Here is a 23,731-nt window from a genome sequence, read left to right on the forward strand (position 1 = left end):
TTAATATTAAATGTCAAACTGTTAGGCACGTTCAAATAATTAAATCAAATAAATTCTAGCACCTAGGCAGAACCATCTTGTAGTTTAACCTAATTATAATACACTGTAAAACTAATTATTTAGAAGCATTACAGTTGCTATCACTTTTAATAAATGTAACCATTAGTGGGCTGATCACAGTCACGTACAGAACTGGCACTTTGCCTTGGACTGTTGGGGGCAGACAGAGGATTGTGCTTAAACTCCTTTCCAATGCTGCTTCATCATTTTCAAACTCAGCAGCAATCCAAAGACCTACTGTTGACTAGGGATTCAGAATGAAAATGTAATACTGTCCTCAGCCTTAATTTTACTGTTTTTCTTTCCTTTTTTTGTTACTTACTGTAAACTATGAAGGTGCAATTGGAGCAATCAGTGGATTAATGTTATAAAAGGCTGCTTCACAGACCCTGATTAGCACTAGTCTTGAACTACCTTCCCAATCTTAGGTACTAAATGCTAAGTAGGGTCTGTGAACCCATCCACCTCTGTGCTGGTATTTATTTGTTTTTATTGTTTCTATAATGCATGCAGCACTAAGTGGAAGGAAATTGCATACAGTAGTTAAGTTTATCTTTTCCACTTAGTGATCTTTTTTTTTTTTTGTCTATAATTGTGAAGACGCAGAATCAGTCAACCGTAGCGTTTGACTCCTCAGATATTTAGGGCTATACTCTCAAAGCTTTTTACTTCAAATCTCGATTTTTTTTTTTTTCCAGAAAGGAAAAACACACCCAATAAAGCAACCAAGCCTTCCATTAAGGGGTTTGGAAGTAGTTTACCCAAACAAAATGAGTTTTGATACCTTTTTTAAAGCCCACTGTTAAAATTTATGCAATTTAAAACAAGACAGTCTTTAGTTTAGAAAGTCAACATTTAATTATTTATAATGTATTCATGCAAAGAGGCAATGTTTATATACGGACGAATGTAGAATGAACTTACTGGCCTTTAAATACTGATACTTCTAAAAACACAAAACAAACACAAAACACATAACATCTTACTTTTTACAGGTCAAATCCTCTGGCACATTTAACAGGGCTATTATAATGGTATAACAAAACAATCAAAAACAAATATTTAATTATATTTTATAAATAAAACATATAAGACCCTATTTTGAACCAAGTGAAAAGTTTACCCCCATTTTTTATCCTGAAAGCAATACAGTATAACAATTAACAGAACAAGAAAAAATATCTTCTCCTCAAACCAAGTTGCTTCTTGCTAGTTTTATACTACTATTTTTTCCTTTCTGAAAGGCAAACTTTGACAAAACTTTGCACTTGTTTCACAATCATGTCCACATAGCCTATGATACAGTATTATATACAGCTATAGTATATGTGTATTTACAATTGTTTTTCCTCAAACAGTATTTGTGCATACACAGTCCCTGTGCAGGCTGATTTGTTTTCTGGGTGGGGTTTAACAAGTTCAAGTTCAGCATATGTTAAACTCTCTTCTGCAATCTTGGGCTGTATTTAAAGAAAAAAAAAAAAACAGCAGATGTGAATAAGGTATATGGATCATAGAAAGTGGCTAAAAAAAATCTATCTGTTCTTGCAATGTGCTTTGCTGCAAGTAGACCATGTATGGATTATTTAAAACAATAATGGTGGTTAAAAGCACTTCTTAAAATCCCACAAGGTTTCTCTTGCAAAAGGATCATAAAGAAAACAGGCAGTATGTATATTTTGGATTTATATGCATTTTCAGATCATAAATAAAACCTAATTTCCAGCTAATGAAACGTGTTTTACTGTACAGCTTGCCAGGCTTGGTCCACTTCTATAATGAGCTCCTCATGCTTAACACCTGGTCAAATGCATGACTGAGGCTAAATATCACATACCAAAGGATTTAACAAAAATCTGTGCTTAAACTAGAAACAGTTTTCACGTCTGTTGTGATTCTAAAACCACATGTTTTCCACAACATATTCTTTCACTTTGGAGCTTAGCTGCACATGAACAAATAAATCGTACTACAATCCTGTAGATATTGTTCCTGGTTTCTTTCTATAACACATCAGATCATTTTTTCTGTATACCATATACACTATCTAAATCGATTTTATTAAATGCTTATCTTGAGAGTTTTCAATATAGTAAAACCCAGACTTGAATTTTACTAACATCTATGTGTTAACACTCCTCTTGTGTACAGTGGACAATATATGTTTAAATCTGAAAGGATTGTATTGTAATTATTTCTTACCGTTGATTGGGAATGTCAGATTAATCATTTTTACAGTCATTTGATTATCCAAACAAAATGAACAACAGTTTGTACAAATGTGGTTTCACTGTACAGAGTTTGTTTGAAATCATGGACAACAAATAAAATCTGTGAAAATTTAGATTCCAGAAATCCTACAGAATGCCCTTCGCCCACAGTGTAAATACAATACAGTTTAATTCTAAAACACTGCCTTGACTTGGAGTTTGTGAATTGTTAATTTTTAATAATACTTAGTGGCTTCTGTAGGTTCAAAACAGTATCATTCTCAACATGTTTTAGCAGTAAACATGAGTTATTGTTTGGGGTTGTCGTATGTCTGAAGCCTATCCTACTATCAAATTCCCTGCAAATTAATATTTGCAAATGTGTATCACCTTCAAGTAAAATCTTCCTCTGATTTAAAAACAAAAACAAAAGCCTGGGATTAACTGTAGATTCACATCTATTATCAATACACATTTGCTATAGTAATAGGGATTGTTTAATCATAGTGATACATTACATATATTTTCTGAACTTTAAATTAAGAATACAGGCTTATGTAACCTACTGCATGGGGAAATAATAATAATAATAATAATAATAATAATAATAATAATAATAATAATAATAATAATAATGTTATACAGTATATGTGGTAACATTTCGAGCAACCTTGCATGTAAGGGACCTTAGATTTTACCTTTACCTTAGAAAGTTCTGGGGAAAGATCAAATGTCCCATGGCAAACTGTTTACATAATAATAGATCTGGGTTTACTCTTCACATTGTAATGGCTCCATTTAGTAATACACCTTAAAAATCCTAATCTGAATCCTACTGTACCTCATGCAAATTTAAGGACTTGAGTTAATGAAATCAACGTGTGCATTATATACTTATTTGTGATGTTATTGGATTGGATTTGGATTTGAAACAACACTGTATTCCCTGAGATGGGTCACTGAGCAGGATTGGGCGATGTGTTGTTTTTATACATTTTTATGATACTCCTATAGTAAACATAATTCAATTTAGACAAAATACGCTAAATAAATAATTGCATTTCAGAAAGCAATACAACAAAATAAAATTAGTACTTTCATAAATGGAAAAAGGTGCTGCAATAACTTCAACAAGCAAGAGGGCACTATAAAGCATGCAGCATAATTTCCCCCAAGCATATTTCTTCCCTGTAATAATTACATAGAAAATACAAAAAAAAAAAAAAAAAAAAACTGCTAGAGGTTTTGACATGTAAAAACTATACAATTTATAATAAAACAAAATTAAATTCACCAGTATGATAAATAAACCAAACTCTGAAAATAAACACACTTCTGTTTTTGATTTTTAATATAATAATTAAACCAGTTTTTTTAATTAGCTCCACTTCTTCCTTGCTGATGAATAGGTAAAGGTGGATAGGGTATCTTGTAGATCAAGAGAATACAATTCTTTAGTTTTGTTTGCCACCCAGCTTTGCTGGCTCTTTGGATGAGTTTCTCTCCCAGCAAAATGGTTACAGCTGGCAATTCAATTGTATGTATGTGTATACAGTACTGTATTGATTTACTATGAACAGAGCCTTTTAAAAATGTGTTTTTAATTTGTAACATTTTCTTTTCACAAGGATTACCGGATTACAAATTTTGGTTTTGTAATTTTTATGTATGGCATGGAAGAAAAACACTTACCAGAATTACTTTTCTTGACTGTGTTTTTAAAAGTTTAGGCCTCCTTGGTGTGTCAGGAATAGGAGCTAAAATAAAGGTAAGGACTTTTGTAAATATAACGTCAGTTCTTCAGTAACACTGGTTACTCTGTATGTGTCAAAAAGGTATACATACTGCAGGTGTGGTTTTCAATTCACCTACAATTAATTAACAAATTAAACATGACTTAACTGGTAATTTTACATTTTATTAAAGTTTGTTTTTAAAAAGTACCAAATAACAAAAACTATGGTTAGTGTACAGTCTATGATTGCTTAATGCAAATACTGCGTCAAGGTTGTCTCTTATTCTATAAAAGAGGTCACCTTGCACAGTGAAACGCGAAGCTCAAACTATGCAAAATTATGTCCCTTATAGTGAGACATTCTACACACAAGGTATTCACAAATCACAAAAATACATTGTGTAGTCATGGCAGTGTGTTCTATGCACATGATAGCATCTTTGCACAAGACACAATGCACTGGAATTGTGACAGCCCTTAAAGATGATTGCAACACTATTTTTCCAAACCCTAAGGTATGCCTCACAAATCATTTCAAAATAATGTCTTCTCCAGCGATGTGGAACATCATTTTTTTAGTCTTTTTGGGGAGTGTACTGAGGAGGAAATCTTGGGGAGGGAATGTTATTTTAGGGTATTCAAGTTTGTGGGTAGAAGGAAATGAGAGCCAAGGTTGTTTTAGTTATTTGACAATGACAATTACCTCCCTCTCCATGGTTCTGGTAATAGTAAATATGCCTTAGATCATTTTAGAAGATAGCTGGTTTTGATTTATTTTTAATTAATATGCATGTACTAATAGCAAGCTTTCTACAGAATGTAAATGGTTAACATGTCTGAGTGTGTTATGGCTGTGCACGTGTGTTGCTGGTACTAAGCCCTATGTCAAAAAACAGGTGTGTTTGACACACCAAAAATGCTTGTGTTTTTTTCTTTAAGCAACTGAGCATTTTATAATTGTTAAACAAAATGTAAATCTTAGATTATGTGTTTGATAATGCATTAAGAATACAAAATATATCAATATATTTTCACATGCATTCCTCCGAATGGAAAAGATGTGTAGATCTAATTCTTTCCCCGATGTTGAATAAGTTTGTGGCCTTGAGGGGGTCCAGTAAGAAAGTGAAGAAAGTACCTTTTGCTGGTATGTCTGGTGGGACATCATCATTTTCTTTAGCTTTTTTCTTTTTGTGTTTCTTTTCTTTCCTTTTTTGTCCAGGCGATGAGCTGATAACACTTGTTACTGTTTCTCCTGAACTGGAAACAAGAAATAAAACTCAGTGAACATGTTATAAGAGGGTAAATGAATAGCCTGTGTGGTCTCTATAATATTTAATTGTCCACCAAGAAGAGTTTTAAACCCAACGAAACATCTTAGTGGTGAGCATGGCCCTTTTGGATTAGGGTCTCGCTGATCCAGTTTATTAGGACGTTAAATCAAATTGTAAGCCTTGTACTGTGGAATGCACACTTGTAGTCATTGGCATTATGTTTTGTTAATAAATTGTATTTGACTCTTGCTTTTGTTTAGATATATTTTTGAAATATAAAGATTGCGATAGACACCACATGTGAGCTGTTAACCGTGTGGAGCGTAGTCACGGCACTTAATAGAGTCTGAAGCAAAGTATCACAGATGCATTGTTCTGTATTGTGTGGGTTGTTTCAATAGGAACTAAAAGCTGCTATGAAGGGAGCCATGCTTATATCCTGCTGAGTACACAGCCTAATAAGTGACTAGCAGTGCTGCCTCCTAAAAGTAATTGAATGTTCTCCACGACTATAACAAATCATCTCTATTGGTTATTATTTTTTTAAAAACTCCCACACAAAAACACATCAACATTAAAATAGCCTTACCTGTTTTGTGGACATTTCACCAAATAATAACTTGCTGTCGAGAAACAAAAACAAAATGAATACACAGAGCAACCTTTTATAAGACACATTACAGTACTGTAGCCAAATATTCATCCCCTGAAAAAGAGGTACATGCATATGTTGTGTGGTAAGTTTTTGCAGCTACCACAAAAAAAAGAACATTTCAAATAACGAGACGAATTAATAATTTTTTGTTGATGCCGTTCTTTTTCACAATAACCCTATGCAGCACAAATACATAGCTGGGTTTGGTTGGCTTTGTTGTACATACCTTTTAATCTTCTTTTCTTAAACAGGCATTGGCAGATAATTATAATGGTGAACAGCAATATGCAAATAATGCCAACAGAGCATATTAGCACTGCACAAAAGAAAAGATCTGAAACATATGCACAAAAAAAAATAAAGTTAGAAATATTTCTTTCAAGGTGTCTGTGACAGAATTGCAAAATTACTACTGGTGACTTGTACTTCAAATGCATGTATTTATACATAGATTGGAAGGTCAGACTTAAAGCAGAATTATGTCCGTTGAGTTAAAGGACTCGACACAAAAAAACACCCCACACTGCACACCTCCTCACCCACTTAGAGAAAGCCTGTCATCAAGCGCACACACGTCAACATTCTCGAGTTAACAAGAACACATGCTGTAATAAGTAATGACACTGGATCAAACACTGGGGGGGTCAGAGAACTATCCAAACATTTATATATAGCAGCACATTGCCCTGGGGATTATGTTACCTACTGGGCACAATGAATTATAATATTAGTACATGAAGTAAATTATTTATTAGTTGGATAGTCAGATTCAAGTTGGGGAGTTGGTAGTTAAGTCAAGAGAAAAGCTTAAAAAATAAACAACTCACAGCCATGCTCTACCAGTACATCAATCCAGTGTTTTTTTTTTTTTTTTTTTATAGAAGGTGTATGTTTTGAAATGGGACAGGATTTGATTTTAGTTGCTAAACGGTTTTATCAAAGACACTGAATTGACACGGGTCACGGGATGTATGGTATAACCTTTACCACATTGTTTTGTTTTCCATGTGTGAGGTAGAATAGCGTTGCACCAGAAGATCTTGGATTTTTATTCTGTATTCTGCCCACATTTATTTATGGATTTCTGCCTGTAACCAGTAAAGTCTCCTTAGAGGAGTCAGTACATCCCCAAAAATATCATAATCTTCATCATCATCATCATTATACATACTACATACTACTACTACTACTACTACTACTAATAATATAGTAGTAGGATGATGATGATTATACCAACACCTTTAATTCACACTATGCAGTTTGGCAGAGGCGCGGCTCTGTTGGTTTTCCCTATATCCAATATGATCTAATGCAAGTTGCCGACAGTCACCTGACCCTAGAAACTGTTTTTTTTTATTAGATTCTTTTTTTTTCACAGAGGTGTACTATCATGTAGTGATACTTGTGCTGAGCATGCGAGAAAGTCATGGGATAGCCCAACTGCAGAACTTTTGTAAGAAGTCAGTAGTGAAATACAGTATTTAGATACCAGACAGTGTTATTGAAAACTGCTATTTAAAGTGAAACAGAGAAGGTGGTAAATCCACTGTTAAAGAATCAATTTAGAATGCTTGAGTGCACAGAGATGGTTTCCATAAATGGTGCAGGTAGGTCTCTGCCTAAACTAAAGCAGTACAAGAAGACTCTGGAAAGAGTAAGTTATTTCAGTGTAATTGGGATGACAGAGTAGATTGGCTTACTGGCAGTGCTGTTACAAATCGCCAGTATTGTTTGCCATGTTTTTGATATCTCTTCATCTACGTATGCATGTATAAAATACGGATATGCTGATTTTAAAAACATGGACCGTGCAGTGAAATGGCACCCCAAAGCAAAGGAGCAATTCAATTCTGAGGTGAAACTGAAGCTATTAGGCCAAACTTGAATTGAACATGTTCCAGATGAAAGCACTAGAACTCAAGTTGCAAACCACAGTGAAACTGTAACATGGCTATTTTAAAACTCTTGATTGATGCAAGAACATACTTAGGTCACCAGGTCACAATGAAACGGTGAACACATTGGAAACACAATGGGACAAAAACGACTAAAGAACTTGCCGACTCTGTCTATTTAGAAGGGAATTGTGGAGGCAGTGGAGAGAACTACCTGCTGGCATGACCATGTGATTAATCATTTCACATCTCAGAAGGAGAGGGGCAGACTTTATTTACAAGTAAAGGTAAGGCAATTGTTGAACTGACAGCTTTAATCTTTTTTGCTGTAAAATAGTAAGTTACTGTCAAAGTTCATAGTAAATGTAATATATTGGGAATTCAGTTCTCAGTCCTTTTTTAAATACATTGATTGTTTTGAAGCAAACAGTGATTGAAACTTGTTCCCTTTGCAAGATTGTATGTGGATTGTGCCTTAGCTATTTGCGCTATCTTTTTATTATGAACTTTTTTGATACCGTAATTGTGTTTACAAGTTTGTTAATTACAGTACGTTTGTGTGTTCAGTTTATGGTACTTTGTTTATGGTTTTATGTGATTTGTGTGACTTATCTTTGGGTATTGCTGTCATGGTCTATGACCAGATGTCATATCTTGTATTTAAAAATGTGCTTTGACTGTATTTTTGTTACATTTGTAATTTTAAAAAAATGTGTCAAAACAAATCTTAGGAAAACAAGTCTATTAACTGTTAAAGTTTCATTTAATCTTCCATTATAAGGATATATATATATATATATATATATATATATATATATATATATATATATATATATGCATATATATACACACACACACACACACACACTGTATATATAAAAACCCAACTCCCTTACAATGTGCCTCCTCTGTGTATCAAGTGATCAGCCACCACTGCCTCTCACACTGTAATATAATAAGGGCTGCACAGAAACACTTGTGTGATATTTCATTTGACATCAGTCTCACCTGTTTGCATTATTATTTTATGTATGTTTTTATTTTTTCATTACTTTATGTTTTAATATTTACAGTATGTAAGTAAGTGTTTGGCCTCTGGCATTGCTGTATTTATAATATTAATATGATACTGTATACCTGTTTATATTATGCATGGATCTTTTATTTTGTACCTACACTGTTAAATTGTTGATTACTTAATTTCACCAGTATAAATCCAGATAATATAAGCTTGGTTGCTCTTTGCCGTTTTAAACTCAAAAAACATGTTCTAGCAATAAAAAGACAGTAAATTAAGTCTTGCAACACAATTGTTGGAACTCTTTCTATTTGGTATGCAGAAGACTCTCTCCTTGTGACCATTACAATGTAGAACCTTTCAGAATGCATCAGTTTGACCAGGTCTCTACTAAGACAGGCCCATTAGTGGTACGTAAAGAGAAATTTCACTGTATGATACATGCATTTGTGAAGTGTTCTACACACAACAATGTTTCTGAGCTCATTACTCAGAAATACTGTTTAAAGATAGAAAGTAGCTTAATTTAGAATGTAGTTCCTTTTTAGGTTAGTCTGGGTTGGCTATATAATTTCATGGAGGTGTGTTTACAAATGGCCTTTTACTTGCTTACCGCCAGAGCCCCCATCAGGCAATAGCAGTGTTTGTGGTTGTGGTAGTCAGTTGGGATGACTGTCTAAATTGGTCTAACACAGTCTAAATCGCTCAGTCAGTAGTTCCATAAAGCTGTGGTCAGGCACAACAAAGGTGTTTCCCTTTGCTTCACATCCAAAACAAATGCCAAAAAAGTACAGTATTGTCCACAAGTGGGAAAGCTAGAAACTCTGGGAAGCCAAATGAAGGCTGGCAGGATATTACCTTTGAAACTAATTCAGAAACTACAGTACATCTCAAGCTTTATTGAATCCATCAAAACAATTCCTGAAAGAGACGATGACCGGCAAAACAATACTTTTGGGACATGCCTGCTTGTCAGGTATTTACTGAGCATTTTATATAAAGGTGCCAATAGGCCCCTCCGTGGAGTGATGTCCTCGTTTCTGTCTCCCAAGTCATTTTTGCATTGAACCCATGAATGCGAGTGATGTGACCTCACAAGGTTGGCGGTCATCTTCTTTTTCAGGGAACTGGGGTAACATCTGTAATCCATAGTTCCCTTTCAATTCAAAGATAATTGCCAAAAAAATACTTTTGGGAAAGTATACCAAAGCCGTCGCTAGGGAGAATGAGCGGACAGCATATGAGGGACATCCTGCTAATGCCATCTAGCACCTCTGAAGAGGGCCCATGACATAGCCACACCTCTGGTAGAGCGTGCGGCCACCCTCCCAGGTGGGGGTAGGCGTGCATTAGTATACGCAGTAGAAACCGTGTCCACAATCCAATGGCAGTCGTTGCTTAGAGAGGGCTTGAACTCGGGTCACCATGAAAGACAAAGAGCTGGTCAGACTGAGGCAGCACTCTTGTTTTGTCCACATAACCTCTCAATGCTCGAACTGGGTAGAAAGAATTCAACCTCCTATCCGTCTCCTCTGCAAAGGCAGGGGGAGGGAAAGCCTGCAGTTCTACTAACTGATTCAAGTGAAAAGCTGTAATCACCTTAAGGAGGAAAGCAGGGTTCGTACGCAATGAAACCTTGTTTAGATTGTCCGAAATACACATACAGGAACTGTGCACGGACAGTGCCTGTAGCTCAACTTAACGGAGATGATAGCTAATAGAAAGTCTGTCTTTCAATATTTCAGCTCCATAGAATGTATGGGCTCAAACGGGGCCTTAGTGAGAGCCTCCAGTACCACGTCTAGACTCCTTTTGTGGAGGATGTCCTTTATAGGAGGACGTAATCACCGATCACCCTTTAGAAAACGGAATGCCACTGAGTCAAAGGGAACATGGCATGTAGATATGGCTGCTAGGAACACTTTCAATGTAGAAGGGGATCTACCCGCCTCTAGCGAATCTTACAGAATAATTGCTATAGGGCCATAAATGGGATCATGGCTTCTGGCCATGCACTAAATTCGAAAATATTTCCACTTGTAGGCGTACAACGCTCTTGTGGAAGAAGCCCTAGCAATCTGCATTGTACCCACTACTGCCTCTGAGAACCCTTCGGTTCAGGGGCCAGACCCACAGTTGGAGTCTGCCCGGTTCTGGGTGCCAGAGGTTGCCTTTTGCCTGACTGAGGAGATCCATGCGCAGTGGAATCTCCCTGGGCTGGCCTCGCAGCAGCTGGCAGAGGTTCGAAAAACAGATTCTCCTGGGCCATCTGGGGGCCACCAGGATAACTGTCCCTCATCTCTCCTGACCTTCTCAAGGAAGGAAGAGAGCAGCAGCATAGGTGGGAAGGCGTACAAAATCTCTTTGGGCCATCCGTGCTCTAGGGCGTTGAAGCCTAGTGGACTTCTGCAGCTGCAGAGGGAGAACCACAGGGGGCAATGGGTCATCTCTGCCGTGGCAAAGAGATTGGATGGGCCTCCCCAGAGCATTACCAAATGCGCTGAACCACCTGAGGGTGCAGTCACTATTCTGATGGGTGAGGACCCTCCTTCGAGAGGAGGTCCACCAAATATTTCACCTCTCCTGGGAGATGTACATCCTGGAGGGACAGAAAGTGCCTCTGTGACCAGATCAGCAGCTGAAAGGCTATGCAGTGTAACCCCAGGAACCAAAGCCCTCCCTGGTGGTTCATGTATGCAGTTACCAATATAGGTGAGGTCAGCCGACGGTGTCTGTGGTGCTTGGGGTGTAGCTGAAAGGCATTGAGCCATGCTTGAAGCAGGCTCATGTGAAGTAACCCCAGTTGGATGGCTGATGAAGCTGCGGCCAACAGACCCAGTAATCTTTGGCACAAAACCAGTTGTACTGTGGACTCTTGTTGAAACAGGGCAGACAGTTGTGAATGGCAGCTACTCTATCGTCTGACTGGTAGGCTCGTATTGTAATGGGATTCCAGCTGGAGACCCAAGTAGACCATACTTTGTTAATTTGCTTTTTGCATCACTGAGGGTGAGACCCAGCCTCGACAGATGCTCTATCATAATTGCTGTGTGAGGCACTGCTCCTTCCTGGGACTGGGAAAAAATCAACCAGTCGTCCAGGTAATTCCTTATCCTGATTCCCTGCAGCCACAAGGGAGCTAGGATGGCATCCATGCACTTTGAAAATGAGTGGAGGGCTAAGGAGAGGCCAAATGGCAGCACGGAAAACTAGAAGACGTTCCCCTGAAAGGCGAAGCAGAGATATTTCCTGTGCACTGGATGGTTAGGAACATTGAAATATGTGTCCTTCAGGTCCACTGTTGTAAACCAGTCGCCCAGCCAGGCAGACTGGAGGATGTGGAACATCTGGAACCTCCTCTCCCTCAAGAACCCGTTGAGCTGTCTCAGGTGAAGGATGGGGCGAAGGCCATCGTCCTTTTTTTTGGCACCAAGAAGTATCTTGAGTAGAACCCCTCTCTTTGAGAGGTGTGTTCCATGAGATGGATGGCTTGTTTTATAAGCAATGTTTCTACTTCTTGTTTAAGAGCCAAGACCTCGAGAAGGTCGTTCACGGATGTGACCGTGATCTCTCGAAAAGGAAGAGGTCCCGAGTGGAATTGCAGTGCATAACCGGTGTGTACGGTGGCGAGCACCCATAGCCACGGTACCTCGGTGCTTCAAGAACCTTTTGTGCCTTGAGAACTTAACGCCTCAGTGCTTCCACACCTTCGAGGCTAGAGAGAGAGAGAGAGAGAGAGAGAGAGAGAGAGAGAGAGTGTTTTAAAATAGATTATTATTATTATTATTATTATTATTATTATTATTATTATTATTATTATTATTATTATTGGACCTACACACCACTTTATGGGCGAGTGGTTTGAATGTGCATATGGTCTGCTCAACAAGGCAGTACAACACAGACACTCAACAGCAAGCGAGTGGCGTGTACAGACACTCAACAGCAAGCGAGTGGAGTGTAAGGCTTTTTTTTTTCTGTAAGCAGTAATATAAAAACAATAGTCATTCACAACCTGTAAGGGCACTAGGCAACGGTGGCACGCATTTCTGATTCTGGGAAAGAGGCGAGCCAACTTCCAGCAATGAAATTGCAAGGGAACTGCAGAAAAACTCTCAGTCAATCACACAACTGGAGAAAGTTAGTTTATACATACCTTGTTTACTCACCTGAAGTGAAAGGCAAAAGAGACTGAAGTCTCCGTGTCGTGACTATTTATTACCTCGGGAGGTAGGACCGAGGACGTCACTCCACGGAGGGGCCTATCGGCAGCTTTGATATAAAATGCTCAGTAAATACCTGACAAGCAGGCATATCCCAAAAGTATTGTTTTGGCGGTCATCTTCGAATTGAAGGGGAACAGACTTTGTGAATAGGACCTATATAGTTTACAACATGCCCCATATACTACAGCAATGCGGTAGGCCAGTCTGACAATGTCCTCTCTCTCCCTCGCCTATTGGAAGCAGAGGCATACCAGTAATTCACAGAAACTTCAAATAGTACAAAAGTAGCTTTAACTTTTAAATGTGACTGTCAACAATGATTTCTGTCTGATGAAGCACAATTCACACAAGGCTAAACGATGGGCTGTTCTTACTCAGACACTAACAAGTTATATTTGAATGTAAAATCTAACAGGAGTATGGGAGGTACTGCAGCAGAATAAACATAATCATAAATACATACAAACACATTCTCTAAGATGTTCTGATATTATATATTGTTATATATTGTAAAATAAAACTTCACTACACATTTACCTTCAAAAAAACTCCAGATTCCACCATTGCTCTTCAAAACTGGTGATACGTGTACTGCAATAGATATGTCAGCACATAGTTAAAAACAGCATGATTATACGTTTCGCTATTGTATAAATTATAGGTGCAGCATTATGTAATGATGATATGTGAGGATTTACTTTTTTTAACTCACTTCAGTGGTGGCTTCTAACACCCACACTATCATCCAAAAATACCTAGTGCTGGAAGCAGTCTTACATGAAGAGAAGACTCAGTAGGCAGTTGCAGCTTTTTTCTGAATGAACTGTATAACTAAGCAGCTAACTTTTTGATTACCTTTCTGGACTTAAATCTAACCCGAATTAAGTGGACCAAGTACTGAATCACAAAAACAATCATAGTCTACAGTTTGATAAATACAAACCCTATCGCCTGATTTCAACCAATTCAGTTATAAATGCAATGTATTATTTACTCACTAACTATTCCAGCAAAAATAATTTCTGAAAAGACTCCTCAAGAGTGATTGCTGGGATTTGAGATGGGGAACCGGATTAACAGTTTGGAGTCCATATGAAACTGCTCTTAGTTTTCTGGAACTGCCAACAGCAGCAGGTCTGGCAAAGGTTCTATGCAGCTGCCTGTCCATCTGATTGCTTCCTCCCCTTTGATCCCCAAGTCTCAGACATGAATTAATTAAACTGAAATGTAAATTAAAGGTAAGGTGACCATATGGCTCCGTGGTCAAAGGGTTTGAGACATTTCAATCTTTTCACCTCACAACCCAATGCGTTCTGGTAAGTGTAGTCCTGATTCTCTAAGTGGTCACCCTAATTACAGGGGAACCACATGGGGGTGTTCTCTTTGATGTCTACAAGGTCACAAATGGGGCATTTTTTTTTTTTTTTAAATCTGTCTCAATTACAAAATGATTTGCATGTTGAGTTTTAACTCAGTTGCTCAAAATTGTCTGTTCAATTTATACTTCAAAAACTTTCAGAATCCTTAATTGGTCTATTTATGTTCCATGAAAGTACAGGCCCTATTCATAACGATGGTATTGTGTAGAGAATCAATCTCATTACATCCTTGATAAATCACAGTAGAAACCCAGCATACACTGGCTCCCCAGTCAGTTTAATATCAGGTTACAGCAAGACACAGACAAATTGGAGTTTACTTGCATTGATCCACATGTTTCTGTTCATTTCAAACATATTACCAGAGATCTTTGGTTCTGTTTCATGCTGGAATATTTATTAAAGTCCATTGTTATGGGTTCCAGATGGAAATGCATGATGAGACAAAACAAATACCTTGTAGCTGTCAGTATTCAATAGATTTTCAAGAAGTTTGACAGAGATGGATTCTCACACTTGTACAGATCCACCAGTGGTTGACAGTTTTGACCATATATCTGCATTAAACGCATTGGTTGTCAAAAAAATGAATATAGCCAACCACCTTCTTTATTACACTGCTTTTCTGGTTTCCTTGATTTTTTCTCCTCTGTAAGGTACTGTGTATTTGTTACAGCTCATTACCAGTCCGGTACTGAAGCTGATAATATATGTGTTTGATTTCTCAGCTGTTTCAATATTCATGCTTTCTCAAACAGCAACAGTGAGCAATAAACATAATAAACACATTATTATAGTGCACAGCCATTTGTATCACAGAAACACACAGAAAGCGTTTGCATTTGATTGAGTAAATCTGGTAGAAACATCACCCCAGAAAATAATTGAAACATTTACTGTAGGTGCTGGACTTATGTTTTAACATTGTTTCTCTCAAAAATTCCTATTAATACATTAGTATGAATAATATTTACTTCTTTAAAAAAAAAAAAAGTAAAACAGATGAACCAGTGTTGTTGTTATTATTATTATTATTATTATTATTATTATTATTATTATTATTATTTAGCAGACACCTTTATCCAAGGTGACTTACAGAAACTAGAGTGTGTGAACTATGCATCAGCTGCAGAGCCACTTAAAACAACATCTCACCCGAATGACAGAGCATAAGGAGGTTAAGTGACTTGCTTAGGGTCACACAGTGAGTCAATGAGTGAGCTGGGATTTGAACCGGGGACCCCCTGTTTACAAGCCCTTTTCTTTAACCACTGAAACAAAACACCTCACACCAATTGCATTTGAAATCACATCTGATTCCCATTTTCTAAATTAAAATCAGTGAAGGAGTGCATCATGATCGAGGAAACTGTTTGCACTTAAATGCATACAACTAAGAGTCCCTGGAAGGATTTAAGAAACTACTCAGTGAAAACTGTTCAGATATGCATTGGTTCACATTCTTTGACTTGTAGAGACCATTTTGCTAAGATCATCAATACCTTTGAATAACAAGGTCTTGGTAAAATTGATAGATGACTTGAATAATATTTGAGTTCCTAGTTAGAGGTTATAGAAGTACGTCCATTTCAGGTACTTGCAGCTTTTACGCACTGACCACAGACTTTTCAGAAATGTATTTGCTTCTATTCTAGAGATCAATTAAAGGATTTACTGTAGACAATAACAAGAAGATTTGTTACTTGTGTATCTGGGTAAAATGATATTACTTAAACTGAAGAAAACCAGCAGAAAGAACAACATGTACAATGAAAACATAAATCCAGCACTTTGCAAAAGTCAATACAACTATTCCCGAACCCCTTACTCCTTTCAACTGAACTAGAATAACTCAAAATAAGTTCTGCAATGATCTTCCTATTCCTATGCTTAATTTGAACCTTGTCGATTATGCAACATGCAGACACAGAACACCAGCCTTCTTGGTGCCAATGTCTTTAATTGGAGAATGGCATCAGGTTGTTTGAATGTCTGCATGATTCTGTGCATGTATGTGCGCAGTATGTCTGCGTCTGTATTAAATCTAATACAGGTCAATGAGAGAAAGCTGACACTGCAGCCAATGCCAATATTATACTGTGCCAAAGTGCCTTCTGCTGTCATCTCAGCACGTCCAAGTTCTACACATTTTCAGACCTAATGATTGTTTTTAATGGCATAAGAACAATTCATAGTGGAAATAATATATATGGAGATGACCTAGCGTGTATGATGATGCAGAATGCATCTGATTTCTCAACTGATGTTTTCATTATGTGTTGTTAAACCAGAACGTATTGCCTTATAATCTTATTGGATATAGACAATAAAAAACTGAAATAATATAATATGGCTGTAATTTAGCATCACTGCAATGTTATTTGTTTTTACAACATACATACAACTGACAGACAAAAAATACTGCAGTTGAAAGCCAACTGCTCAACATCTGTGCTGCATTTATACAAGTCTCACAGCTCCCAAATACAAAGTATATCAAAAACATAACATGAACATATTCCTTATCCATGTAGTGGCCAGACATATTACTATTCAATTATACAGGCTCCATGCAGGTGGTTTTCCATATAAAATAATGGTAAGGGAATTGATATGGTTTCTTATTAGCAGTATTTATAGGTATCAGTACTATATGGATTTAAATCTATATTTTCTAAAGCGAATGGCTGTTTGTTGTGTATATTTGCTAATTTAGTTCGCATAGCACAATCAAGGAAATTCCTCTCAGTCTTTAGAGAGACAGGGGTGAGCAGTCAAAGGAAACATTTGTATATGAATTGCTGCTCACCACAAGTAACAAAACAGATTTATTGGAGCAAGAGTGGAATATTCAAAATATACAGTCCTCTAGAATGGAAGTTAGGGATATGCTTTTGTTGTAGAAATTCTCTGTGACTGGAACAGCTTTATACCATAACTGAACTAGACTAAACTTTAACCAGTTATTACATATTATTATAAGTCTATATTGTCTTTGTTGAGCTTAAATAAAGTGCACTATAAAAAAAAAAAAACTATTTTGTCGTTTTCCCCTACCTCTTAATTCTGCAGTTCCTGTGCCGTTAGATGTCGCTCTCCATTTATTTTGGTGTTTTCTGATTTCCTGGACTTTGCACGTATAATTCCCCTTGTCTTCTTTTGAAAAGTTAAAAATGTCTAAATTATAGATTTTACTGGTTTTCCCTTCAGAAAACTGCAACTTGTGTTGATTAAAACCTTTTGTATAATTTCCATACATTTTTACCTTTCTCATGTTCATTTTGACAAGTAAATATTCTTCATCAGGTACAACAGAAAACATCCAGCGTACAACCAAAAGACTGTTGGAGTTTTTTTGCTGGGATACATGACAGGAAAGAGTGACATTTTCACCCTCCATAAACATGGCCACTGGTCCTGGGGAGACAGTGACGTTCAGGGCTTCACAGATTTCTGGAAAAGAAAAACGAAGAATTCGAAAATGATGTTCACGTAAATCAAAGTAGTGTATGTTACTCTTTTAACACTGCCTCTTGTGGAAGTTAGAAATACAACAACAAGAAATACCACAGTACAAATGAAGGAGGGCTAGTTAATGGTTACGCTCTGGTGTACCAACTGTACTGAGAGAAAACACATGTTGCAGTGGGCTATAGAAGCCACAAAGGTACTTAAAACTTAACTTGAAAAGTCACCAGGATATGAAGACTGAAACATAGAAAGTGAGTCTGAACAACAAGAAGAAAACATTATTCAAGATACAGTATTGTGACACTTCATACTTGTACCCTAGCTTCACTTCAGTTTTACTGATGTCAAATGACAATTACAATGTACAGCTCCATCAAAACTGTATTCCACTGTTGTCATGGTACAGTTATGTATAAAAATTACTCAGCTTTAACTTTGATATGACAATATAAATAAATGACTAGCAATGTTTGTTTGCAAAACTCCCGTAAAAACACAGAGGAAGTACCACTGGTTTTGGGTACGGAAATGATTATGTCACTAAACCAGTGTGTCTGCTCATTCACAGTGGCTGTTGATTTTGGTCTGCTGAATAACTCAACTATTAAATGGCTACTTAGTGCAATTTTCTTACCCATCGACTCCTGTCTCTTAATCAATTGTTCCTACCGCACTGTAGGCACACCATGATCTCATTCAAGAAATATCACAATTACCTTGTCTGGACTGGCAGAGAATCGCGTGTGTGGTACATTAATTGGGGCTCTAGACCATTGCTGAGCCAGGGAAATATTTCTGTACACATTTCTGTGCTTGTGTTATTTGTCTGAAATGGCGTACTTTCCTACAATAATTATTTTATATTTAGTTTCTCTAATTCTTCAATATCTTAGTCACATGACTTTCCTTCAAAGACTACAAACTTAACAATAAAAAGTATATTAAAAGCAGTTTATTTTCCACTGTGAAACTGGTAATGGAAACGGAAAGAGACTTGTTTGCAATAAACCCCTAATATCTATGGGTGATGTGTGTGACAAATTGGGAAGCACTGTGTACCACATACTGGCAGTCTTTAGTAGTCGATAGATGAAAATTATAATGGTCCTGGTGGCACAGTGAGTACAAAGTTGTATTCAACTTTTATTAAATGTCTGGTGGCTTTTCATAACTTTAGGTATAAATATTCAACAAAAACACAACAATCAACGTCGGACCAAATATTTTCCAGGGTGAAGTTTGAATCTGTTTTCCAGTTTGTTAAGAAATGTAAACTGGTCATTTTTAAATATGCACAACAATTTAATTTAAGCTTGCACCAGGTTATTTGACCACATCTCAACAGTCATAAAAATCAGTAGGTAGATCATTTCAAGGGGAAAGGAAAACAGCAAAAACCTCTGTTTTTTTATTTAATATTTAATAAACTTTAAAAACCAAATGATAATCTTTCCTTGAAAAAAATATAACATTCTATTTCCTTTCTGCATTGTTTATATTGGTGTTTACATTACAATAATTATTTCAGATAAAAACTAAATACTGTTAAACAGCGTGCGTTAAACCCATCTGATTGTATTCTTTTTCTGACTTCTACAGCGCATTGTCCAGCTAGACTGGCCTATAGTATCCAAACTTTAGAAGATGTTTTTTGTTTTTCTGAACTCTCAAGTTAAGTCATCCTTCAACAGAAAAAAACCCAATTCCTACAGACTGACCAATTGAATTACACAAACCAGTTTTCTTAGTTTTAAAAGAAACACAAAGAAAACTGCACTTACCTCCAATTAAAACTTTATTCAGGAGAACTATGACCACTAAAAAGATTTTCATTTTTCAGACACACAGGCTCCATAAACTCAACTAAGCGTTTTAACTGAAGAAGTCGCAGGATTTTTCTTTTCTGTTGTAATATGAAACAGTACTTGTTCTGTTCCCAGTTAGAAACACCCTCCCTCTTAATCACTCCTCTCCTGCAAATGTAGGAAATGTCATTTCCTGTGCTGTACTTGGAAACCAAACAAATTTCCAGCTGGACTTACATGAAACACAGCAACTTAGTCTTTGTTTTCATTATTTGTGTAGATAATGAGGGACGATCATTTGAAGTCTGCTGTTAAATTCTCTTCACAATACTTGCATGGGATTCTCAAAAGATTGTATTCCTGAAAAGAGACACAGCGTACTCCCTGTTTCTGCTAGATTTCCATAATATAACAAGTACATTCTTATATCTATTGTTTCCATTATTTGCCATTATTTTCTTTTAATGACTCATGCTACAATTTTCATTATCTGAACGCAGTGGTCATTATGTAGCCTCCTTTAACTGTCATCAAGTTTAGGTTCAGAGATGCAAATATTTCTTACCCAGTCCATGTATTTCTGCTATGTAGTGTTCAGACTGGCACCCACCCTTTTTTTGTGGTTGGAAACTTGATAGTTTATTGGTGTGTATAATATCGTGAGCAAGTCGTTCTTGGCTTGAGGATAGATATTGTTAACATGTAGAAAGATGTTGGGAACAATAAAGAAACTATTCCTGCATTGTATTTGTATAGGATAGCTAATATAAAGTGACACAGGGAATAATCCTTGAAGTAAAGTCATATATATTTGCTTTTTACGATAAACTGATACCTATATTTAATTTCTCAGTGGAAACAGATGGTTAATGACAAGACATGTGTTTTGCATAACGTATGGAGACATCACAGCGCTCTTTGATCATCAAATATGGTTGATTGTAAACCTTTGTAAGCACATTTTTATTTAGATTCCAACAGTCAAACAAAATCAAAACCATCTTGATGTAAAACATGGTGCAAGGCTGGTTTACAGTAAAGAACCATTAATCAGAAGCACACAAAGAAAAGTGAAAAAACAAACCACAGGTTTCTTTAAAACAACAAGAAAAACATAACTATGTGAAAAGTAAAATACATAGTATTATTTTGATCTGTTGCTAGTACTCATTATGGATAAGGGAATAATAGTATTGGGCACTGAAAAGTAATAAACAAAAGGATACGTAGGCACGTCACTTGGAGTAGGCCTTGTGTTTTCTTTATTTCTCAGTGATATCACAGTAGAAGATGAGCAGGTTTTACTCTTTACTTACTTCAGTAGTATCTAAAACACACAGTCTTCATTTTTTTAGTCCCTCTGGGATTTAATTGTGTCAGTCACTGGAAACCAGGCTCATTAAATTTACCGAAAAAAATAAATAACACATTCTTCGTACAAACTTTAAAGCCCATACTTGTTTCAGAGACTTTGTTTTCTCAAATCTGTTTTCAATTGTAAATGTGAATCCAGGTCTGTAAACAGGATGCACTGTAGTAAATTAGGAAGCATCATGCCATCCTGCTGTGGCTCTGACATGAGGCTGTATTGAATCATGAAAGAAAGCTGAAAACAACAAACTCTCCAGTCACAAGTTGCAGTGTCCAGAGGTACAGTTACATGTTGTATAAGATACTTAGCATTACCCCCCCACCCACACACACACCACCAGTCTCAGTGCTCCACCACATACTGTGCATCTTCTGTAAAATCAGTCACACATCACTTCCATAGAGGGTTGAATTTTAGAATGGATAACAAGCAATTTGGCTATATATGAATGTGCAATAAGAAGTAATAAAGTCATAGACGTTCTAGTTCTAGTTGTCTGTCATAGAGGCATGTAATTTGGTTAGATCAACCAAAGTCATTTTAGAAGTAAGAGACAGTGCCATCTAGTGATGTGCCACTTTGCCTCAAGTGTTTGTTTTGTTGTCAATACACTACTGTCGTCTGGATGGTGCTGGTACCACCTAATATAAAGACACATTAGCTAAACTAGTCTACATGACATGTCTGTGCCAGAAAACTAGAACTGAAGATCAGATCCTGAACTCACATCAACACAGACTTAGCAATTAAAATAAACACAATGTTCCTAATGTGAGACCAGTATAAAACAAAACAAAACAAACAAACCAGAAAAACTGCTGTAATTCAGTATCAAAAGAATCTGTCATTCTGCCACAGCAAAGGTATGCAAAGGGTTAATTATAATTTTTTTTAACATATTTGGAAGAGACCAAAGCTGCAGTGGTCTGTCAGTTATTCTTGTTTCACAAAACAACACAGCACAGCCTGTGCAGATCTGTCTGGGGCCCCACCATTCCTTTCCTAGTAATGTGGATAGATGGTTCTTATGTCATACAATACAAATACCATCACACACAGACAGAGTTCAGGGAGACGACTGTTAAACTCAACACTCCAAGATTCCTGTCTCAGACTATTGCTGATTCTTGCACTGGCCCTTTAAGAAGTAACATACTCTTGTCTGTTACAAGAAACCCAATCACTTTTAGTCAAGTTGACACTGCTGAAACAAAATTATGTCTCTCTCTGTGCTTTCATAAACACATTATTCTTGTCTACTCATTACCTGTGATAGCTTGCTTAATATTGTTGCTCGTATTTCTTCTTTTCTTTTAAAGGTAACATAATCACCAGTTGCAACAAGCTGTGTTCAGAGGTAAAATTACATGTTTGTAAGATCCTGAGAATGCCCCACTAGTCCCAGAGCTCCAGCTATTTAGAATCAGTCACACAGATCAATCAGTATTGAATATAGAATAGACAGAAGGAATTTTGGCTATATAGGAAATGAAGAGTATGAAGCTTGCCATTCTTTCAAATGGAGCTTGGCTGCACAGTTGGGATAGTGTTAAATGACACCTGCTCTCCCAGTGGGACAAACTTGTTCAGGGTCATTTCGGGATCACTCACACAAGATTTATTCACAGAAAAAGGCCTCACAGTCTATCCATAGTATATGTGCTCAGGGGCTGGATGTGCTTGAGCAGCAACACGAACACAAACTATGTGAACTTGCATGAGTTCAACTGAATCAATTTTCAGAGCCAACAGAACACCCTGCGAAGTTTACAAGAAACACATTACGTCACCTTTGCTGTCCCATGTTATCAGTCACACAGCAATGTATTTGAAAATATATTGCAGACTCTCTGTACGTTTTTAATCACACATCATCATGGGTTGTAAATCAACTGGGCAACACATTTCTGAACATTTACTCAGGAAATTTCAGGATGTAAGGATCACAGTGTATCCAGATCATGCTCCACCCTGCAACAATGCCTTTCCCACACTACGCCACCGTTTCAATGAGTAAGCCAGTAGTGTTGCAGGAGGGAGCATGAATTGGATATGCTGCGATATTTAGGAGAAAAAAAAAATAGCACCCTAGTTTATTTATCTCTGATATTTTGCATAAAAAAAGATCAAAACTGTTGTGAATATGTTGAAAATAAAATGTTGTGATATGAAACTCACAGAATAAGCAACACTGAAAATTTACCACAACCACTAATGCACATGAATGCCATGCTTGCATTTATTTTGCAGTTTGAATTACTTTGCTAAGCTTTTCTCACCCCTCAGTGTCCCCAGTTTTATTTCAGCTTCTTGCTCAATTTAGTTTTGGTTTCTGGCAATGGCTTTCTGTACAAGCAACCTGATTGCTATAAACTCCATTGTTTATAGTGATCATGCCGTCTCCTCGACTGGAGCCTGATTTGATTGCAGGAATGAAGATTCTTTATAACACAGAAATCATGTGCACTACAAGGATTTCAGTTGTAAAGTACAAGAAAAGTTTTCAGTAGAATGCTATTTTACACTGCCACCTTGTGGATTGAATAAAACCAATGAAAACCAACAGTTTGTAACAACATTGGGGTTGCCAATGTATACTGTAACTTAATTCAATTACATGTTTGTTTGTTT

The 23,731-nt window shown here is 36.8% G+C and overlaps 1 protein-coding gene across 2 annotated transcripts; it reads right to left on the minus strand.

The window, feature by feature from the left end:
* Window positions 1-899: 899 nt before the first annotated feature.
* LOC121325810 (V-set and transmembrane domain-containing protein 4-like) lies at window positions 900-19,875 on the minus strand. Of its 2 annotated transcripts, XM_041268874.1 has the most exons (8): window positions 19,705-19,875; window positions 17,510-17,905; window positions 13,611-13,664; window positions 6,161-6,268; window positions 5,869-5,902; window positions 5,144-5,265; window positions 3,963-4,027; window positions 900-1,520 (listed from the first exon to the last, which is right to left on the minus strand). In XM_041268874.1, the coding sequence occupies exons 1-8, from the start codon at window positions 19,754-19,756 to the stop codon at window positions 1,395-1,397; spliced, it is 957 nt and encodes a 318-aa protein (XP_041124808.1). In that variant the 5' UTR covers window positions 19,757-19,875; the 3' UTR covers window positions 900-1,394. The 2 variants fall into 2 exon arrangements, with proteins under 2 accessions (XP_041124808.1, XP_041124809.1); XM_041268875.1 differs by lacking the exon at window positions 13,611-13,664.
* Between the last annotated feature and the right edge of the window lie 3,856 nt (window positions 19,876-23,731).

This window comes from Polyodon spathula, chromosome 13 (genome assembly GCF_017654505.1).
Source record: "Polyodon spathula isolate WHYD16114869_AA chromosome 13, ASM1765450v1, whole genome shotgun sequence".
NCBI lineage: Eukaryota > Metazoa > Chordata > Actinopteri > Acipenseriformes > Polyodontidae > Polyodon > Polyodon spathula.